Genomic DNA, 18,726 nt, shown 5'->3' on the forward strand with positions numbered 1-18,726 from the left:
AGAATATCAAATCATTAAGTACCTCACATCTAAATTCTAGGTGCTTCTTCAAGTTCAATAGGTTTCTTTTACTTATCAACAAAGGAAGAAAATAAAGCACATGTTTTGCAGATATTTACAGGAACTTCTTCCACCAGAGAAGCAGGGTAGGAATCACAGAGGTGGTTTTTTTGGATATTGAATGGGTGGTGATAAGGGAGAGCATAGCAGGGTAGTTCTTAACTCACAAGGTGGGAGAGGGCAGGAAAGGCTTCTTGCAGGCATGCAACGCGGATCACAGCATGCTGAAGGTTCCCAGCATTCTAAACAAAGATAAGCAGGGCAAATTGCATATGCAAAGGACAAAGAAAAATATGGCATGAAGTGGTAAGAGACCGGAGAAGGTGTCTTAGCTGTGCTGGTGGATTTTTAAAGTGCTACATGCTAAGTTTCATCACTGATAAAAAAAAAAAAATCCAACTCTATGAGGGTTTTCATTATTTATAGCATATTATAGAATTGAATAAAAAGGTTTTGTTTGCTGGTTCTTGGCAATGTGATTATTTGCTGTTAAATATTTACACCTTTATTTTGCCCAAAGAGTTTTGGGAAAGGAGAGGGAAGTTGATTTATTTCTTTCTAAATTTCCATGAAGCCTTCCAGGTTCATGTCCAGAAATTATCAGCAGCAATTTTGCATTTTCTGGGATTTGAGGCTTTGCTGAGCTTAAAAATAAAATCTTCATTCCTGTTAACACGTACGATGCTCCACTTTTTATATATAACATTAATTTTAAATTATTATTTTCTCTGCTAAGTAATTCTGAATTTGCATCTTTTATGAAAGTCTTGCCTAAATATATATCCTTCCTCCCTCAGTTTCTTCTGCACATCTCCCTTCCACAATATTCATCTTACCCAGATGCCTGGCATCTCTCAACTCCAAATTCACTCTATATATTGGCTTCATACCAAACAGGAAAATCAAGAGACCCAACTGGCTGAAGTCAGCAGCATTCCTCTCCATTGCCTTTCCTCCCTGAGTAGGAATGGAGAGCCTAGGGGTGCTCAGAGACCTTTAAATCCCCTGAAGGCCAGCAAAATAAAGAAGTCTAAGTATCCCCTGATGTGGAGGTGAGAACAGAGGGAGCACAGAGGTACAGAAACAGCCAAATAGTCTCTAGTTCCTTCAGAGCTTCCAGGTATCAATATGGGCATCTTAGCAAGCTGAAAATTGTTCCTTTCTGAATCCTGCTGTGGATCTCTCGCTGTGACTGGTCTGCTGTTCACCAACACAGACACACAGGCAGCAACAATGCTGCTGCAGGACCTTTTCCCAAATCCAATAAAACTGAAGGAGCCTGGAATAATACTTTGAAAACACAGAGATCAGCCAGTGCTGTTGAAGACTGTTTGGGCCTTGTAAGCAATATTTCTGGCTGGAAAGCAGGTCTCTCTCCTCTGCGAATGTTTGTTTCAAAGGAAAGGCTTGCACTGGACATGGAAAAGTTGCTGTTGTTTTACTTTACAATTACAGTAGGAACTCTACATCAACATCTATAAGGCCACATGGTAACAGTCACTGAAGGAAAAAAAAGCTCAAAAATATCCATAATCTGACCCTGAATCATTATGTTCCACAATATCTACAATACATACTAAAGCATACAAAGCTTCATTCTGTTCCAGTAAAATACCCCAGGAACAGCACAGACATGAGCATCGTAAGAAGATACTAAAACTCTTGAGCTCTTCCTGTTCTACACAGCCTTGTCTTGAAGATAAATAAATATGGTCTAGCGAGTGAGATACCAGGCTACACTTAGGCGGCAATGAAATCAGGCAAACCCAATTGTTTTAAAAATCGGTAATGTAGTACTGGACTTTCTTTGACTACATCTGAGCACAGTTATGAAGCTGCTGCATTTACTCTTTTCTCCACAGACAACAAACCAACTTAAAATGAAAAGTTGTACTCTATCTTCTGCAGCCAGACAATAGAGATATTAGTGAAAGCTGAGAGCCCTCAGGCGTTGAGATGAATCCTTCTCTCTGGCAAAAGGGAAAAGGTTTGGCAAGAACAGAAGAACCCCCCTGCCCCAACCTGAGACTTGCGAACATCCCTCAAAAGAATACCTGCCCAACTAAAACTGACGTATCTTCCACTTCATCATCAAGACAGCAACTCTGACAGAAAGGTAGAACAGTATCTGAAAAGTTAGTTGCCTCATGTTTCCATGATGAAGTTCACTCTGAAGTGAGCAATGAGGAAAAGACTGCAAAACCCACGTATTCGACTGCAATTCATCGTTCAGAGCTGGACAGCCTGGCACAGGATGCAAAGCCCAGCATTATGCATTCCTCATTCAAGCCAAGCTCCTGGAAACCCATCGGAAGTTTGGCTTGAACACGGACTGCAGGCTATAGTTGGTAATAAAACATCAGATAATAGTGCTTTACGTGTCCAGAGAGGTTTTCTTTTTCTAAGAATTGCTTCACTTGTCATCGATTTTTCCACATCCTACAAAATTAAATGCTAATTTTATTTCTTCCTCTTCCCCTTGGTCCCCTCCCACTCAATACTGATCTCCAGGAGGAGCTGGCAACACTGAACCTGCTGGAAAAAGCCAGTGCTCACTGTGCAATCCTAAAAATTCAGTTCTTCGAGGAAGAAGTTGCATTACATGGGTCAGTTTAGGACAAGGGGAATGACTTCTGCATTTTTTTTCCTGAAGAGATTATCTCAACCTGTGTTTATCCCTTAATTGGGCATTACAGGTTTTGTGGTGAAATCTCTGAAGTGGACCCAACTGGGGTATTTTCAGGAATCAATGTTAAAGAATAAATTCATACCTAGTGTAATAGTCACTGTGATTTCCTGAACTTTCTCTCTCTCTCCTTTTTTTTTCCTGGTTTTTTGTTTGTTTGTTTGTTTTTGTTTGGGTTTTTTGTTTGTTTTGTTTTTTTGGGTTTTTTTTTGTTTGGTTTGGTTTTGGACAGGAGGGTTAAATGTAGTTTGGATAGATAAGGCAGTTAGAATATGAAAAGCTGGTTTCTAAGCAATAAGATCTTGGAATAAGAAATGAAACTGAAGTAAGAAAAAACCTGAAAGTTCATGTACTGACTGATGAAATTATCAGTTTTTCTGTATGTTAATACAGAGCCACTGCAGATAAAATGAAAAATTATTCTTAATTCCCTGAAAGACGTGACAAGGGGATCAAGTTTACTGAAACACATGGTGAAATCAAGACAAACTGCAGCCATCTGATGTGCAATTTCTGGAGCGTCTTCTGTGAGAACCAGGTATAGAATAGGGTTTTCTTTAAGTGATAGCCACTGGGCATGGAGTGTGTTTGACAACATTTCAAGCTCCTAATGCTTGCTCTACATTCTGTCTGTGGTAAAATATAAAACAAAATATAAAAGCATTTATTGATAAAGGGCAGAACCAGATGTCTCTCTCACTAGCAATGAATTGCAGGCGAAGGCTGACAGAGCCAAGCAATTGAATGAGCCAGGGAAAAAAGAATTAAAGAGAAGAAGGGAATAGATCACTTGATTTTGTAGATTTTCAAATACAGGTATCCTCTGCCAGAAGCTAATAATTTTCAACTACCTGGGTCTGTTTCAGGCAAATGAAGTGCACTTATCTCACACTAGGCCAGGCAGCATCACTGGATCAAGTGACCCTGGAGTCAACAACACAAGTGGTGGGTCAGGCAAGCTGGGGATGTTTGGATTTTTTGCATCTCCGAGCAATTTAGAGGAGCAACAAATGGGAAGAGCCATAATATATTAAGCAAGAAGACAGTGTCATGCCTTTGGATTAAAAGGATGATGGACCTTCATTAATTTTCAGGGTTATGAAACAAAAGATAGCTCTTGTCAGCTGTGACTTGCAATCAGACTGGAACTGCTTCAAAGCATATAGGATGTAGGAACAGAGTAGGAGAAAAAGCACAGTATAATCTGGGACAGAAAGGGTTTTAGTCCTCCTATCATGGAGATATCTAGCTACACACACCATCTACATGGACTGTGTATCTGGAAATCCCTCTCTTACACATCCAAAATCTCCACTGTTATCTAGGGGCGAGTCCATTCGAGTGGAAAGAACCTGAAAAAGTTGTAAATTAGTGTTGCAATGAATTGCTACCTATGACTGCTGGGACATAGTCAGTGTTAGGCTTTTCTGTCACTGCTACATTTTTTTGTGATGCTAACCTGCATGGAAAAATTAAAACAATAATAATAACAATAATTAAAAAAACCCAGAAGATCACTAATGCCGTTTTCATGAAAGATTAATACCTGCATCTCTGGATAACCATGACTGTAAAGTCTAACACCCCAGGGTAAAATCCACAGAACTATTTATGAAATTAACAGAGATGTAAAAAACATAAACCAAAATTCTCAGGTTGCTGTTGTTTTCCTGACAAACCTGAAGTGGCTCAATGGGCCTAGGTTGATGGGGAAATAAAAAGATGTGAATTCCCTGCATGCTCCTTTGCAGAGGATCAGTGCATCCCTGCTGCAGTGGGGAGCGGGGTGAGCTGGGCACAGCTGGGCATGGCTGTCTCCTTCCAGAGTAACCTGGGCAGAACTGGAGAGGATCATATCCCTTCCAGCCTAACCAAAGGCAGGAGGGTTGGTGCACTTACAGACATGGTGTAAGTCCTTCCATGGTTCTAAGCCCTAACTCCTTCCCTCAGATGTGACAATATGCTGCCCCTGCCAGTAAGCAATGGGTAAACTCACAAAATAACACTCAGAAGGGTCTTTCTCACAGATCTTGCACTCATGTTTCTTCTGGAGCATTGCTTTTGAACTTGGCTTTAAGTATTGTCACCATCTGACAGGCAAGGAAGAAGCTGTTCCAGGGCAGAGACCAGACTTAAGATACTCAGTCTTCTTCAGCTGAGTTGTAATAGGCAAGAGAACACAGCTGTTCTTTTCCATATAAACTATTTATATTTGTGTAAATCCAAAGGAAAAAAAATAAAAATCACCAAACAGGCACTATTGGTACAGTAGGCAACTCCTTTGTGAATTGGCTCATTTAGGCATTCATTTAAATACAGTAATTAAGATTTAACACAAAACAGAAGCTGCTTTCAGATGTCATTCTGAAGGCCAGATGATCTCCTCTTTATTAATATTATAATTTTAAATTATTGTCAGCTGATTTTTCAAGGATCAAGCTGTGAGCGAAGAGAATACACTACTGAAGTGTGTCCTATTTACGTAACAGTCTCAATGAAAATGAGAGATTGATTATAAATCTGTGATACAGGGGATGGATAAACTGCACAACTAAATCTCAAGGTGCTTAATCTGGACATTAGGAGAGAATTTATACCTACAGCATCTGCCATTCACCTCTTCCATTTAACACCATATGGAAGAACACAACAGCGTTTAAGGCAACATATTTCTGAAAACCTTTATGAGAAAGCCAGCAGCTTACTGCAAATGAAAAATGAAATCCTGGAGGGAACACAAGCGCTTCTCTTCCTTTCCATAGGCACGCAGAATGCAGGAACGCGGGGGAAAGCAATTAAAGTATGATGATTCTAAAGGGGAATAATTATTTCACAATTACTTGAGAACATTACATTTATTGCTCCAATTAGTTTTTATTTTCCAAATAGGCATTCTTGTTCCTGCATTTTTCTTGTACCTGTGAACGTTTTTCTTGTTCTCCCACTTCTTCGCTAAGGAAAGCTCAGCCTCGCTCTCTACTTGTGTTGCCTGTTTTGTGACTTCAGCCTCTGGTTAAACCTTGCCCTGCCACCAGTTTGTTTTAATAAAAGGAATCCATGTCAGGAGATGCAATATTCTTTTCAGCTATATGAACACACAAGAAATAACCCACTATAGGAAACATAGTGTGTGGAAATGAAGAAAAAAGAAACAAAACCAAAACATTATCTCTCCACTTCAGAAGAAAAAGAGTTTTTCATATGCTTAAATAATAAAATAGTGATTTCTCTCTAGAATGTTGTCTTGCCAAAGTGTATTCCTTGCATTCTGGGAGCTTTTAAAAATTAAAAGATTTTGTACACCTTTACCCTATATTGGTTTGGTCAAATATTTTTATATTAATCTATGAATTAGTTATGAAATTTGAATCGTCCAAATGCTCATAAGATATCAAACATCCTAAAATGCCAATGAAATATTTAGAGTTATCAAAGTTTTTAAAGCAATCATAACTGATGATTAATTTGGATGATGAATACATGTGGGGGAGGCTTAAAAACTTGTGAGATCATATCATAGGAAGTGAAAGATATATTTAAATATTGATGTACTGAGAGTTATCATAGGTTAACTACTGAATGAAGTTCTAGAAAAGATGATGGGGAGAAGGACACCATGAGATTGTAATTACTTAATAGACATCCAAAGATTTATTTTCTTTTCTGAAGCTCTTTGGCAACAGTCAAGAATTTTCTTCTTCTTTTGCTTTGCTTTTCCTCTGTAGTGGCCCAAGGAATCTGTCATGCATGTAACTTAAGTAACAAGTCATAATACTTAAAGTAAAGCAATTATTGAATCAGAGTTAGGATAAAATGCCAGTATAAGGACAAGACTATAGACTTAGAAAATAGCTGATACCCAACTACCCATTTTCAGTTAGGAAATCGTGGTTTGATGTTCTAGGTATAAAAAAGACCAGATATTTGAAAAATTATTTTTGCGAGTGAGTTGAGTTTCCCCGCAGTGCAGTTTAAAAAAATAAATTTCTTTTCTCCAGTTTAAGCTTTAAAAAGTCCTGGTTTGCAGGTTTAGTGCAGAAAGGGAAGTTCTGGATTTTAAAGTGCAAGAATGCCCTATGAGTGATGACATTCGTTATTTACTAAACAATAAATACAAACAAACAAAAAGTATCAAAAATTGATCTTCACTGGCTTTTTAATCAGCATAGTGCATATATATCTGATTTTGACTCATCTTAGATTAAAAGAGGCAGGAATTCAAAGGCTAAATACTTTTACGCATAATTGCCACGCAACCCATGCAGTCAAACGCGCACTGCTTAAGCATAATATACTTTATTGGCATTACACCCAGCTACCAAAAATTAAAGTCAAATTTGAGTTTGTTTCAGTAGTAACAAACACTGTTACTCATTTATATTAAAGGTAAGCCCAGGCACTGGAATATGTAACCTGGGATGGAAAAATCTTCAGTGGTATTGCAGAAATCAACATGGAGGGTTACAATGGTGAGTATTTAATCCTCAAAGCAACCACTTTACATCCAGTTGGCATGTACATGTAAGCCAGTGAAATTACTGAGCAAATTACATTGAACTCAGATTTTATAACCTCACTTGCTATTAACCCTCTCCTGCCCTGTCCAAATATACACACACACAGTTCACCTATATATTTCACCTCCATGCCCCTGTGTATTTTCTTAAGAACTGCTTCTTCCCCGCAGTGAGCACACAGAGACTATGCATAACAGCAGTCAAACAATTCCTGATCCTTCCTAGAGCACTAAACAAGCAGTCTCTTAGCAAGCATTTACTATGGTTAGAGCATCCAAATTGCCATCAGCCCTCAAGAACAGGAATTCATGCATCTTTATGCTTCATATCCTAGAGTATCTATTTTCCAATGCCATGTCATTAATTAACTTTTACTAGTACATTGCCATTCAGTTACTAACCAGGTACATTGATGCCATGCATACAGTTTAATTATACACAGTCATGCTACACGTATCTGATGTTCTATTTTACTTCCATTTAGCTAGATAATAGCAGCAGCAAAATTTGAAAGGAAGCAACATTTAAGAGCGATTAACATTCTCACAGAGGAAAGAGCATTTTAACTTTGCAATTATCAAGCTGGCAGTTAACTTTCACTATAGGTATGCACTGAAAGTTACTCCTTCAAAATTCCCCTTCTCTGTTACTTGTTGAAAGAATGGATGATTCTGAAAAGAATTCCCTGTATAAGAACTTTTAAATGTGTAAAGAATGAGAAGTGCAAGTGATATTGTACGGTACTGATTTCCCAAAACATCTGATATGCCACCAGCATATTAAAAAAAAAATCACAAACAAATCTAGTTTTGCGAAGTGTTATACATATATTTTGCTAACTGCCTCACTCTGAAATAGGAAATTCCTTTCTGCTGCAGACTGAAGAAAGTTACACTCAATGGCTGGAGCAGATGGCGAGGTTAAAAGTTTTGTGCAGCGCTGTAACTTGGAGCGTGCTCTCGGATGCTCTGTGCCACCCCGCTGAACACTGCCGGCAGCTCCCTGCACGCCCGGGGTGGGCCAGATGAAGGGGAAGGTGCATCGTGCCCCTGACCCCTTATGCGTAATCAAACCGCATTCTCGTCAGCACTGATTAGCCCAGAGAGTTGGGGACTTGCAAATAAATGCATGTCACCACTTGGCTGGGAAGGACGAAACAAAGATGGGTTTTAAACAGTGAGTGACACAGTTTTAGAAAGGCAGTGTGACAAAACTCCCCCCCCCAGCATTTAGTTTCAGGACTATTTTTGTTAGAAATAGAAGCTCCCTGAGTTAATGGCAATTTAGCCTCAATATTAATTTGCATGCATGACACGTGATCCCTTGAAATCATACCATCTTCACAATCACTTAGATCAGCAGCAAAGCAAAGCTTGGTTAATACAAGGAAGCATATCACAACACGACCACTGATGATGCAGGAGGTAAAGGGTTTTTTTCTTCAAGAGATTACTAAGCCCCTCTGCCCCCCCAAATACATGAGGAGCCAGCACCAAAAACTACAAGGATGTGTGTATTTAACAACTCCATTATCAAATTTCTGTATTTTGAGGTCCACTTAGAGGCTGATATTTCTCTAGAGGTTTTCTTTTTCCTTTGGACACACATTAAGATCTGTGTCTAATGAACACTGACTGTGTTTCAAGCTGTGTTAAAATATATTATGGGTGCTTCCCTGAGAAAAGGAGTATGAAGAGGGGAATTCAGAAGCAAGAGTTTGACATGGTACTCCCCCCTCGAGGGGCAAGTTGGAGATAAAGTTATATAAGACTAAGTGACAACAGGGCATCATCAGCTACAGTTATTGGTGCCTTTGAGCTAAGAGATGTTTGTTAGCAGGATCTTTTCTGACTGCCTGGAAGGACAGCAGGTAGAAAGTGTAATCAAAGCTGAGATGATGAAAACAAGGGAAAGCTTGACTGTGGCAGGTCCCTACAGAGGGCTGCAAAGCAAGAGATAGGAATGTTCAGCTTCTACTTTGTTCCCTCATAGTCAAACCTATGCAATTTTTCTGCAAAAGGAGAGAACTGGCAGCACTTTTACCAAAACTGACTGACAGCAATAAAACCAGAAATCTTATCATGGGAAAAGCAAAACACAGCATAGAACTCTTTAGAATTTAAGACCGCAAAATTAAGACAAGCAGCACCATTTACATCCTCCGCTGTCCTTCAAGGACTGTAAAAATAGTGTAAGCCACCCACACCAAGTATCTTCTCCCCTTGACTCTTACCCCTCTCCCACACACTTCCTAAATCTCAGCTGCCTGAACAACTGGCCACTACCAAACATCATGCAGAACACTGCTGGTACAAGAGAAAGCACTCCACCTTAGAAGAAAGTTTGGTTGCCAGTAAAATAGGTAATAAAAGTCTGAATAGTCTTAGATGGGGGCACAGTGTTGCAACCTGATTTGTGCAAATCACAGGCGACACTCTCTGCTGCACACACGGGTTTATTTACACTTGTAACTTAAGCGCTGCCTCAACCAGAACAGCTCCAGTGCAGAGTCAATGCCAAAGCCTCTCGCTTATTCTAATGTAACTCAAACCATATTTGTCATCCTGATAAAAGAACAAAAAGCAACAAAATAAAAGATATTTTGGATACTGTAAAAAGGCAGCACAGTCCTCAGCCTCCATATCTTTCAGCAAGTGACTACTTCCTCGTTTCTGGCTTTTATTTTTTCATATAAGGCTTAGGTTACCTGAAAATACCTGTCAACTGGTAATGCTCAAGAGGATGATAATAGAAACTTTCAGATCGAGATTAATGGAGCAGAGCTGGGCTAGGGGAATACTTCTCCTTCTGAAATTCCAGCATTCAGAGCCTTCCGATACATCTCATCCCCACTTTAACTGCACACGTAAAGCAACCATCCTCACCCTAATTAACACTAGCCGTACCAGGGCAGCTGTCGGGAACAGTATTGGGGAAAAAAAAAAAGAAAAGCCAAATCCTTGCTATCTGCCTGGTCTCACTCCCAATAGGTGCTTCGTATTTCATCTGAATTTGAAAACTGATGAAGCTTTCGCAGAGGGATTTTTATTCTGCCGAGAAGGAAAGAGGAGACATGGGTGGGTCCGGGCTGGGTGCAGGGGACAGGTGCCTGTGGACGGACCCGCTGGGCACGGAGGGGAGAGCGCTCAGCTACGCGCGACCGATGCGCGTTTCTTCCTCCACGTTGCATCAGCAGCAGCAGCAGCCGATAAAACCCCGCGCTCGCCCCGCGCCCGCCTGCACCGACCTGCCGGGACACTGAGCACCCTGGGAGGGGGGGACACACAACACGGAGACCACCAAGTGACTTGGGAAGGGGGGGCTGGGGGCACGACCCCCCGCTTCCCCTCCCGCGGAAGGGCGGGCGGCGCGGGGGGGACGCGGCCGGAGCCCCGCGGCGGGGGCTCGGAGCCGGGCGGTACCCGGAGCCGGGGCGGGGTGGGGGGGGACCGGCGGCAGCCCCCGCTGCCACTTACATTCTGTCAGAGACCAGCAAGCGGCCGTCGACCATCATCTCCGGAAGGAAATCCAGCTTGAACGAAGAAGTCATGCTGGGCTCCGGGGGCGCCGCGGCGGTCGGCGGGAGGATGCGGCGGGGCGCGGCGGATCCCACAACTGCGCCGGGCGGCGGAGCGGCAGGCACAGGTGCGGAGGCCTCCCCGCGGCAGCCGCCAGCCCCGGCAGTTGTCACATTTCTCTCCCCCTCTCGGTTTTTTCCGCCAATCCCCTCCGAAATCGACTGCTGAGGCAACTGTCGGTGGAGCGCCAGGTGCTGAGCGGGGAGGCGGAGCCATCTCCCCGCTGCGGCTCCCCGTTAACCCCTGCGCCCCCGCCGCCCCGGGAGAGGCCTATTGCCGCCGCCTGGCCGGGGGATGCCCGCCCGGGGCTCCGGGGCACCGCCTGACCCGGCCCCGGGGACGGCGAGACACGCCCGGCGCCTCCGCGGCGCTGCCCGGCCCCGGACTCCCAGCGCGGTGTGCGGGGAGCTGAGCCCCGCACCGGCGGAGAACCCCCCGCTGACACTGCTGGGAGCACACGCGAGTGGTTAGCACGGGCACAGCTCTTCCCAGTACGGTGGGAGCCAAACTGGGAGCACTGGGATGGTTTGGGCAGGTTCCGAGTGCGGGTTCTCTCTGCTCAAAACTCCTGCCATGCAGACGTTGGCATCCTTTAAATGTTTAGAGTGCCGTTACTGGCTGGTAGTAACTCTGTCCCCACTGATCAGAAACAGGGATTTAAATAAGTATCGACAGCAAATCCTTTCTCAAGTCTGTAGCTTCCCAAAAACCCGTTCCCAACCCGCTGAGTTGGCCGCACACAGAAGTGTCACAAAGTCGCACACAAAATTCCTCACATACAAGTAGCTGGAGCCCCCCTCCCCCCCCACCCCCTGAAAATGTGTATAAATTTTTCTTTCCATCTCCAAAACCTACTTGCCTCAATACAAAGCCGCTCCAGGCAAAAGAATATTAACATATTTACAAAGATTACTGGATGATCTGAGCAGTCTAGACAGACAGAACGTTCCTCTTCATTGTGTGTGCTTCTCCATCTGAATCTCTCTCCAGGTTTTATAATTTGATTTGTTCTGGATAATCAACACTTGCAAAAAGTAACAAACACAAATTAAATCCTACTACGCTTAAACTTTTCAAAGAGTATTATAATATAAAAATTAAAGTGACCCATAAATAAATATGCTATCAGGCCAAGTTTTATTTAAATTTTGACCAACGTTGATTTTATAATAAAAAATACAGACCAGGTGAATTTTCAGGGTCCAGTTTATTGCACTAAGAGACTTATCCATTTTAAATAGTTAAAAGGATGAAAAACCCCTCAGGCTGCTAAAATTTTTGCCTACTTTGCAAGTCTAAAGAAAGAAAAGGTTCACTTGGCCCTCAGCGTAATCCCCGTAGGACAGCTGCAATCCTGAACAGTTATCTATGGTGTTATTAATCTGCTCTGTTCTATACGTTCACATACTGTCCTCATCACCATGGCACCTAAACATCCACGTAGAAAGGCAAAGAGCAAAGTTATGGCTCTGCTTTACTAAATTCATGGTGATTCCTTTACGCCACCCATCCATCACAGCGTAGGACTATACAGCGGATAAAAAAATTAAGTGCAAAGTCCAAATGAAAGGAGAAACCAGCACAACTTTCTCCAGCTGGCTGTAGCCACCTGGGTTTTGATCTGAGGCCTCCATGGTGGTTAATCCAGCCCAGAGCAGAGTTGGATTAACTTTCAATTTCAAAATCTTGCCACTGCAGAAGGGACAGGTTTTAGCTCAGAAGAAATGCAGGCAGCTCAGTGAGGATGAAGATATTCTTTTAAGTAAGAAGTCTCCACCCCCACTTCGCCCTGTGCAGCTGGATCTGTAGCCCTTCATCATCAGTTTTTTTGGTACGTGCTAAATCTAAGGGAGTTCAGTCTCACCAGCCTGTCGCTTTTAAGGACCACAGTCCCACTGCTGCTGACTGAAAAGTAAATCCACGCTTCGCACAGGATGCAAAGAGGGAGGAGGAGAGAATCACAAATAATTTTGCTTAAAATCTGCATATGGAATAGAGAGATCTTTATAAATTTGCCCCATTTTGCAAGGTGTAAGTGCTTAAAAATGCTTCATTAAAACGTATGTTCTTTTGAAATATTTATTTTCCTTTTAATTACATGTGAATTAGCTGGAAGAAGCTGTAGGGAAGCCCTCTTACTGACTTAAGCCTTCTCAGCAGTTTGTTAAATTCTAGCCTCAAATCCCTTGAGGGAATAGTGGATTCAAAGCAGCTTTTAATCATACTATAAGGAGGGTGAAGTAGTATGTAAGTAGGTCATAGAGAAAGCATTACAAGTGCATAGGTTATTGCTTTATTTAACAACTACAGTGTAACACACTTTTCAAAGCACATTTGCTTTTGCCATTTAAAAGTTAGAAGCAGGAACAGGGTCAAATGCAAAAAGAAGCCCTCTCCATAAAAGATACTGAGATACGACTCAAGGAGAGCTTAGAGGGGAAAAACTGCATTCGAATAATTTGGTTCTCAGACATAAATTATGTAGTGGCTACGTATGAATTAACTCTCGATCGCAGAGGGTAAGTGATGAGAAACAAAAAACCCTGAATGTTTCACACACTGTTACAGGCTCATCTCTGTTATTTGTAACATTAATGCCAGATTCCTGAGCGGCACATGTGCACAAAATAGGAACTTTTATTAAAAATTAAGGAAAAAATGGAAACTCTGCTCTGTTGCTACAGTACAGAGGGAAATGAGGATGGAGAGTGGCAAGTGAAGCTGCATTAATTTTCACAGCATAAATCAGACAACGGCTCTAAACACTGGCTTAGAGGAGCTGCATTATTGCTGTGCTATTGCTGCCTGCTGATATTAAGCTTTTTCAACTGGTGGTGCATATGGCAGTTTTGAGGAGGGGACCTGGAATTTGGAATCATCAGTTCTTGGGCTTTAATCCTATTCCAGCCACAAATGCTGCCTCCTATCCATCCTCCCCTCATTTCAGAGGCCCAGCCCCCACTTGCCCCTGCAGCCACCTCATTTACGCTTTCTACCTTGGTTTCTACATAAGTGTAAGTGGGGCAGATGAAGCAATTCCACCTCACCTTTGCAGAATTAGTCACCATTCAAGCAGCTTTCCAAACACAGAGCTACATGAAATTTTTCCAAACAGCTCAACCTTTGAAAACCAAACACCTCTTCACAGAAAAAAAAAACCTAAAAAACACACAAAAAGTTCGTCTGCAGAAGGCCAGGATTGAGCGGTGAGTTGCTGTCGCATGTATGAGCTCACTGTGACATCACTGCCCGTGGCTTCATTCAGTAAGTGACAAAGAGAGCAGACGCCTCCTTCTCTTCCAGATTCCAGAGCCAAATCCACTGTGGAGCTCACATCACGTCCCCTCTTCAGACCCCCTCCTCACCCTATCTGTAAATGCCATTTTTCGAATCAACTTGCCCCCCAGTATTGGGCCAAGGAAATGCTACTGTTGGAATCACTTCAAGGGAAAGTTTCCGAATGACTTCACTCTCTCCCAAGCCTGCAAGGCAGTGTGAGGAGAGTTCAAATCCTCTGCTTTATTCCCCCCTAAGCCAATGAACATGCTCGGGATTCAGGTTATCTCTGGCATCAAAGCAAGTTTCTAACAGAGGAAGCAGAAGCAGAGCTCAGTGTCGGCGGTGTAAATTTGGAGCTGGCTCAAATGATTCAGTGGAATCATTCAGGATCTTCCACTAATGCGAGGGGGAAAAGGGATCTGGTCCACCTAGTGTTAGTGAATGCAAATGAGGTGTTTGCTGTCTTTCACAAAGAAATAACCTTCCAGGAAAACCATGAGCCTGGAAGTAGTAACAGTGACTAAGAGCAGACAATGCAGCATTTTGGTTTGTGCAGTGGGATGTGAGCCTACCTGCTTATAAGGGCAGCTTAACTTTTAGTAGCAGACTTTTGGAGGGGAAAGAAAGGGTGGGGGGAGAGGGAGGTAAAAAGCAAAGCAAGGCAAAACACACAAACACAAGTTACACAAAGCATTTGGACAGAGCTAAAGAATGGAGTAAAAGTCATTAACAATTAAAGCAAAAAGTAGTGCATTTCTTTGAGTGGCAAAAAGTGGACCCAATTCTGCACCATTTTACCATTTGCATAGATTTTGATTACTTGTAGCAAAACCATCTTTGTAAGTTAGGTCTGACATTGGAATACGTTTTTGCATTATAAAACCTTAACCTTTCAGTAAGGATTTTTTATTTACAAAACCAAGCACGCAGTAGTCTTCCCTTCATCTTATTTTAAGAAGTAAAATAGCCTGTGTATATCGGAAACCCTTTTAAAAAGAAAATTAAAATATTGGTTAAAGTTGATCAATGGATTTTAAGTATTGAAATCTTAGCTGCTTGTTACGCCCCCTCTGCTTCTGTAGGCTACTGTAACTAATCAGTCATTTTCAGAAATAAACGTCATTTAAAATTAGCCCTGTGAAAAGCTACCTCAAATTAAGCATTTCTAGAGCTTTCACTTGAAGCACATTGATATTATGTAAACTTGGTTGCTATAGTAAAACTTCCCACTCACTTCTTTTTTTTTTTTTTCCCTTCCTATTTTATACCACTGATGAGGTGATTTCATCCCACTGTGGGTATAAGGCCTTTGTTCCATTTTGTGGGTAATAACTCTATCTTTCCGAAAACAATTAGGCAACATTTTATGGCACAAGGCAGACACTACATGGGGTGGAGGGGTTTTAAGAAAGACCTTTAATTTGGAGGAACACCCTACTTTGTTAACAGCATGAAGATACTTGGGATAGTCAATCATCACCCTCAGGTCCAATCCTGCACAGTGCTAGTGCTGAGCAGAAGCTGCCCAGTACTGTTTGCTCCAGTTGGGCTGTTTATGACCTCAGCACTATATTTAGAGAATACTTAAGTAAAGTAGTAACAAGCAAATCTTTGAGAGACCAAGTCCTACCATCCTGTTATTTATTTGCAGTCCTATTGAAGAGCATCACTATTGATCTGTAGGTGTTACCTTTGTGTTAGTGCCTTGAGCATATTGACACAAGACCAAGGCTTTTGTCAACCCAGTCTTATCTCGACTTGGCAACAGACATTGACTGGGGGGGTCTTTTTGGGTTTCCTTTTTTTTTTTTTTTTTTATGAACTACCTTATCTTCTCACCTGCTGACTGATTCTATCTACAACTACTACCCAAGAAGGAGAGAAACTGGGGTGCTGCAAGCACTGGATAGACCTGATTTCCTACTAGACAGCAGATGTGTTATTTATGGATTAAACAAACCACTTTTCCAGACTTTCCTGGAAGAGGGAACTGAATATTCTCGGGTTTGGCTATTATATTATCTTCATGTGAAAACATATTATCTTGTATAACTTAGGATAGGAGGAATCACACATCTATTGCTCTTGGTTGCTCCATACTCACAATATGCAAAAGCCGCACTTACACCTTCACAGAGCAGGGGAAAAAGACAACTGTAACAAAAAAAACTTCCTCCCTGCCATCCAGACTCACCAGAAGAACTACTAAGAGACACAAAAACTTCTCTCATTTTGTATAAATTTGAGTTATCTGGAGATTTTTGCCCACCTGAAGAGGCTGGTTATGGGGAGAGATGCAGGATCAGGGAAGTGGATGGTGAGAACGGGCTGAACACAGCAAAAGCTTGGATCGGGAGGTGAGGCTGGAGGCAGCTCCAACTCCAAAAGCCACAGGCAAAGGTAAGTGTGAAGTTCTAATGTGGCATCAGCAAAGAAAGAAGGTGGGTGAGCGATACCAAAAGAGACAAGAAGGCAAAAATAGACTTATTTTTAAAAACAAAATGTAAAAACATCTGAGGGATTTATTACAATATCTGAATTAATCTACTGCACTCAACTCCAAACAGCAGGATCCTTATGAGCTTAACCTCCATCCTCCCTTCTCATTCACTTCTACCACTTTCTTTTTCATTGCAGATGATTGGATTTCACCTTAAATTCAAATTGCAACATCTTTAAGGTATGAAATTTCACAGGCCTTTTTTTTTTTTTTTGTGAAGTGCCTAGCTTACATGTCAGTCCTCAAAAATAACTATTACCCTGAAAATATGTAAAGCAACTACCTTTGTTTGACATCATTATTTCCAACAGACAGAATCTCCATTAAAGATCAGTAAGGACATAAAGAAAAGGCTCCTGCAGTACCTGTAAAGTGTTTAGATGTGCAGAAAACTACACCATGCCTGGTTATGGTGGTTTGGGTTGTTTTCCCCTAAATGAACAGTGTAAAAATTGCCACATAGGTCAGAGCAAAAGGTCCACCTTCTCCATGTCCCTGCCTCTGATAATGGATGCAAAGAGAAAGAGCAGGAGTATGGCAAGTGCACCATGATCCTTCCCACTTTCCAGCAACCAGTGGCTGAGGGATTTCCTAGAGTCAAGGACAGCATCTGAACCAAGGTGTTTAACAAGCTTGAAATTACTAATTCAGTTTTTCCCACAAATTCTCTGTCTGAAAGGAACATTGATGAAGTCACATGTTTATTACTCCCAGAGATGCCTGTTAAATCTGCTGTTCTTAACAGTTTCAGAGATTTGGGGCTCAGTACAACAAACAGGAACATTGATTTTCTTTTCTGAACCAAAACATTTAACCCAACTTAATGTTTAACATAAAATGTTTCACTTTAAATGGTCACAATAATTCATCTGCAACTTTTAAAGAGAAATGCAACGCCTTGATACAATAGCTTTGTAAGGGAAAAATGCTGAAACCATGAGGTTCCTAGGGCAGGCATCTAGTTTGGCATCTTTTTGTGAGAAAGGCTCTTTGGGAAAAATTTTGGTCACTTTGGTTACTGTATTCGGGGTGGGGGTTAACTGAGTTAAATGTATGTTCATCAGCCGTGCACAGACAAATCTCCATATGATTCATTGGAGCAGCACTGCAGAACACCTGGTGTTGCCAATGCAGTTCTGTTAGTGTTTTGTTATTTTTAAAGGGGGTTATATAACTCTCTCATTAAAATTAAATGTGGGCTGAAATGATGCAGGCAAATTCTCAAGCTTCAGAGTGAGCTTCTTCCTTGCAGTTTAGCAGAAGATAGATCTTTTTTTAGGAAGAAGAGAAGGAAAATGAAACCAGGAGTTTGTACAGTTGAATTGAGAGTCTCTAAAAATTTAAGTTTTCTGATAATTCACTGTTCTGTTTTTAGAGGTCCTCAATTCTTCAGATGCTGACCTGCAGCTTCCAGGGAGGGCAGGTGCAGGTGCAGGATTTGAACCTTAAATTCACTCCATAGCACAGCTGTCTTATCATCCACAGGTATCTACATGTGCAAGGTTCAATTTCCAGATGATCTGCATTTGGGTGTCCTTACTTTTCACTCCTCTGTTTGTAAGCTTCCCTATCCTCTGATTTTCTAGAAATGTTTTTTCCCTCCTCCAGCTCTCTGCTCTGTCTTACTCTGGGTGACAGACTGTTGTCTGGCATCCTCAAAGGCTGCTCTTCAAGATGACCTGCTGATTTGCTGCCATGGGAACTCCAGAGCGAGGACAGGGTTTACCCCTCGCACACCGAAGGGCACAAGCAACAGTTCCCTGTGCATCTCTTCTTGCTGCTAAAAATTTGCCCTCCTCTATTCCACAAGCCTTGCAGGGACACTGGAAGGCTGTGCTTGAAATAACAAGAGTGTTACAGCCTCTCCAGTGTCCAGCAGCAGCTGAATTATTTGGAGGAAGGTGAAAAAGTCTAATAGACTGTGTGAGCATGCAAATTGCTTTTCAAAACTAGTGGAGAAAAAGCTTGGGCAGTAAAGCATGAGAATTGAGAAAAACTCTCTGTCATGTAATAGCAGAAAACATTATCTTCATATAAGTGCCATATTTAAAACTTCCTGAGCAATTTTATTGATAACCTTATTCCTTTGAATCAGAGAGAGTTAAC

General features: G+C 41.8%; 1 protein-coding gene across 7 annotated transcripts in view; it reads right to left on the reverse strand.

Annotated features, from left to right (window-relative positions):
- CELF2 (CUGBP Elav-like family member 2) overlaps window positions 1–18,726 on the reverse strand; it is a 554,249-nt gene that overhangs the window by 232,548 nt on the left and 302,975 nt on the right. Inside the window, exon 1 of one of the 7 annotated variants that reach the window (XM_027639961.1) lies at window positions 10,740–10,958. The exons of 5 other annotated variants lie outside the window; for them this stretch is intronic. In XM_027639961.1, the coding sequence (XP_027495762.1) occupies window positions 10,740–10,813 (74 nt within the window). In that variant the 5' untranslated portion in view covers window positions 10,814–10,958. Of the gene's footprint in view, window positions 1–10,739; window positions 10,959–18,726 lie in introns of those variants that run through there. One more of the 7 variants, XM_027639963.1, reaches the window with a different exon arrangement.

The sequence above is a fragment of the Corapipo altera genome, unplaced genomic scaffold (assembly GCF_003945725.1).
Source record: "Corapipo altera isolate COAL_440 unplaced genomic scaffold, ASM394572v1 1b, whole genome shotgun sequence".
NCBI classification, from domain to species: Eukaryota; Metazoa; Chordata; class Aves; order Passeriformes; family Pipridae; genus Corapipo; species Corapipo altera.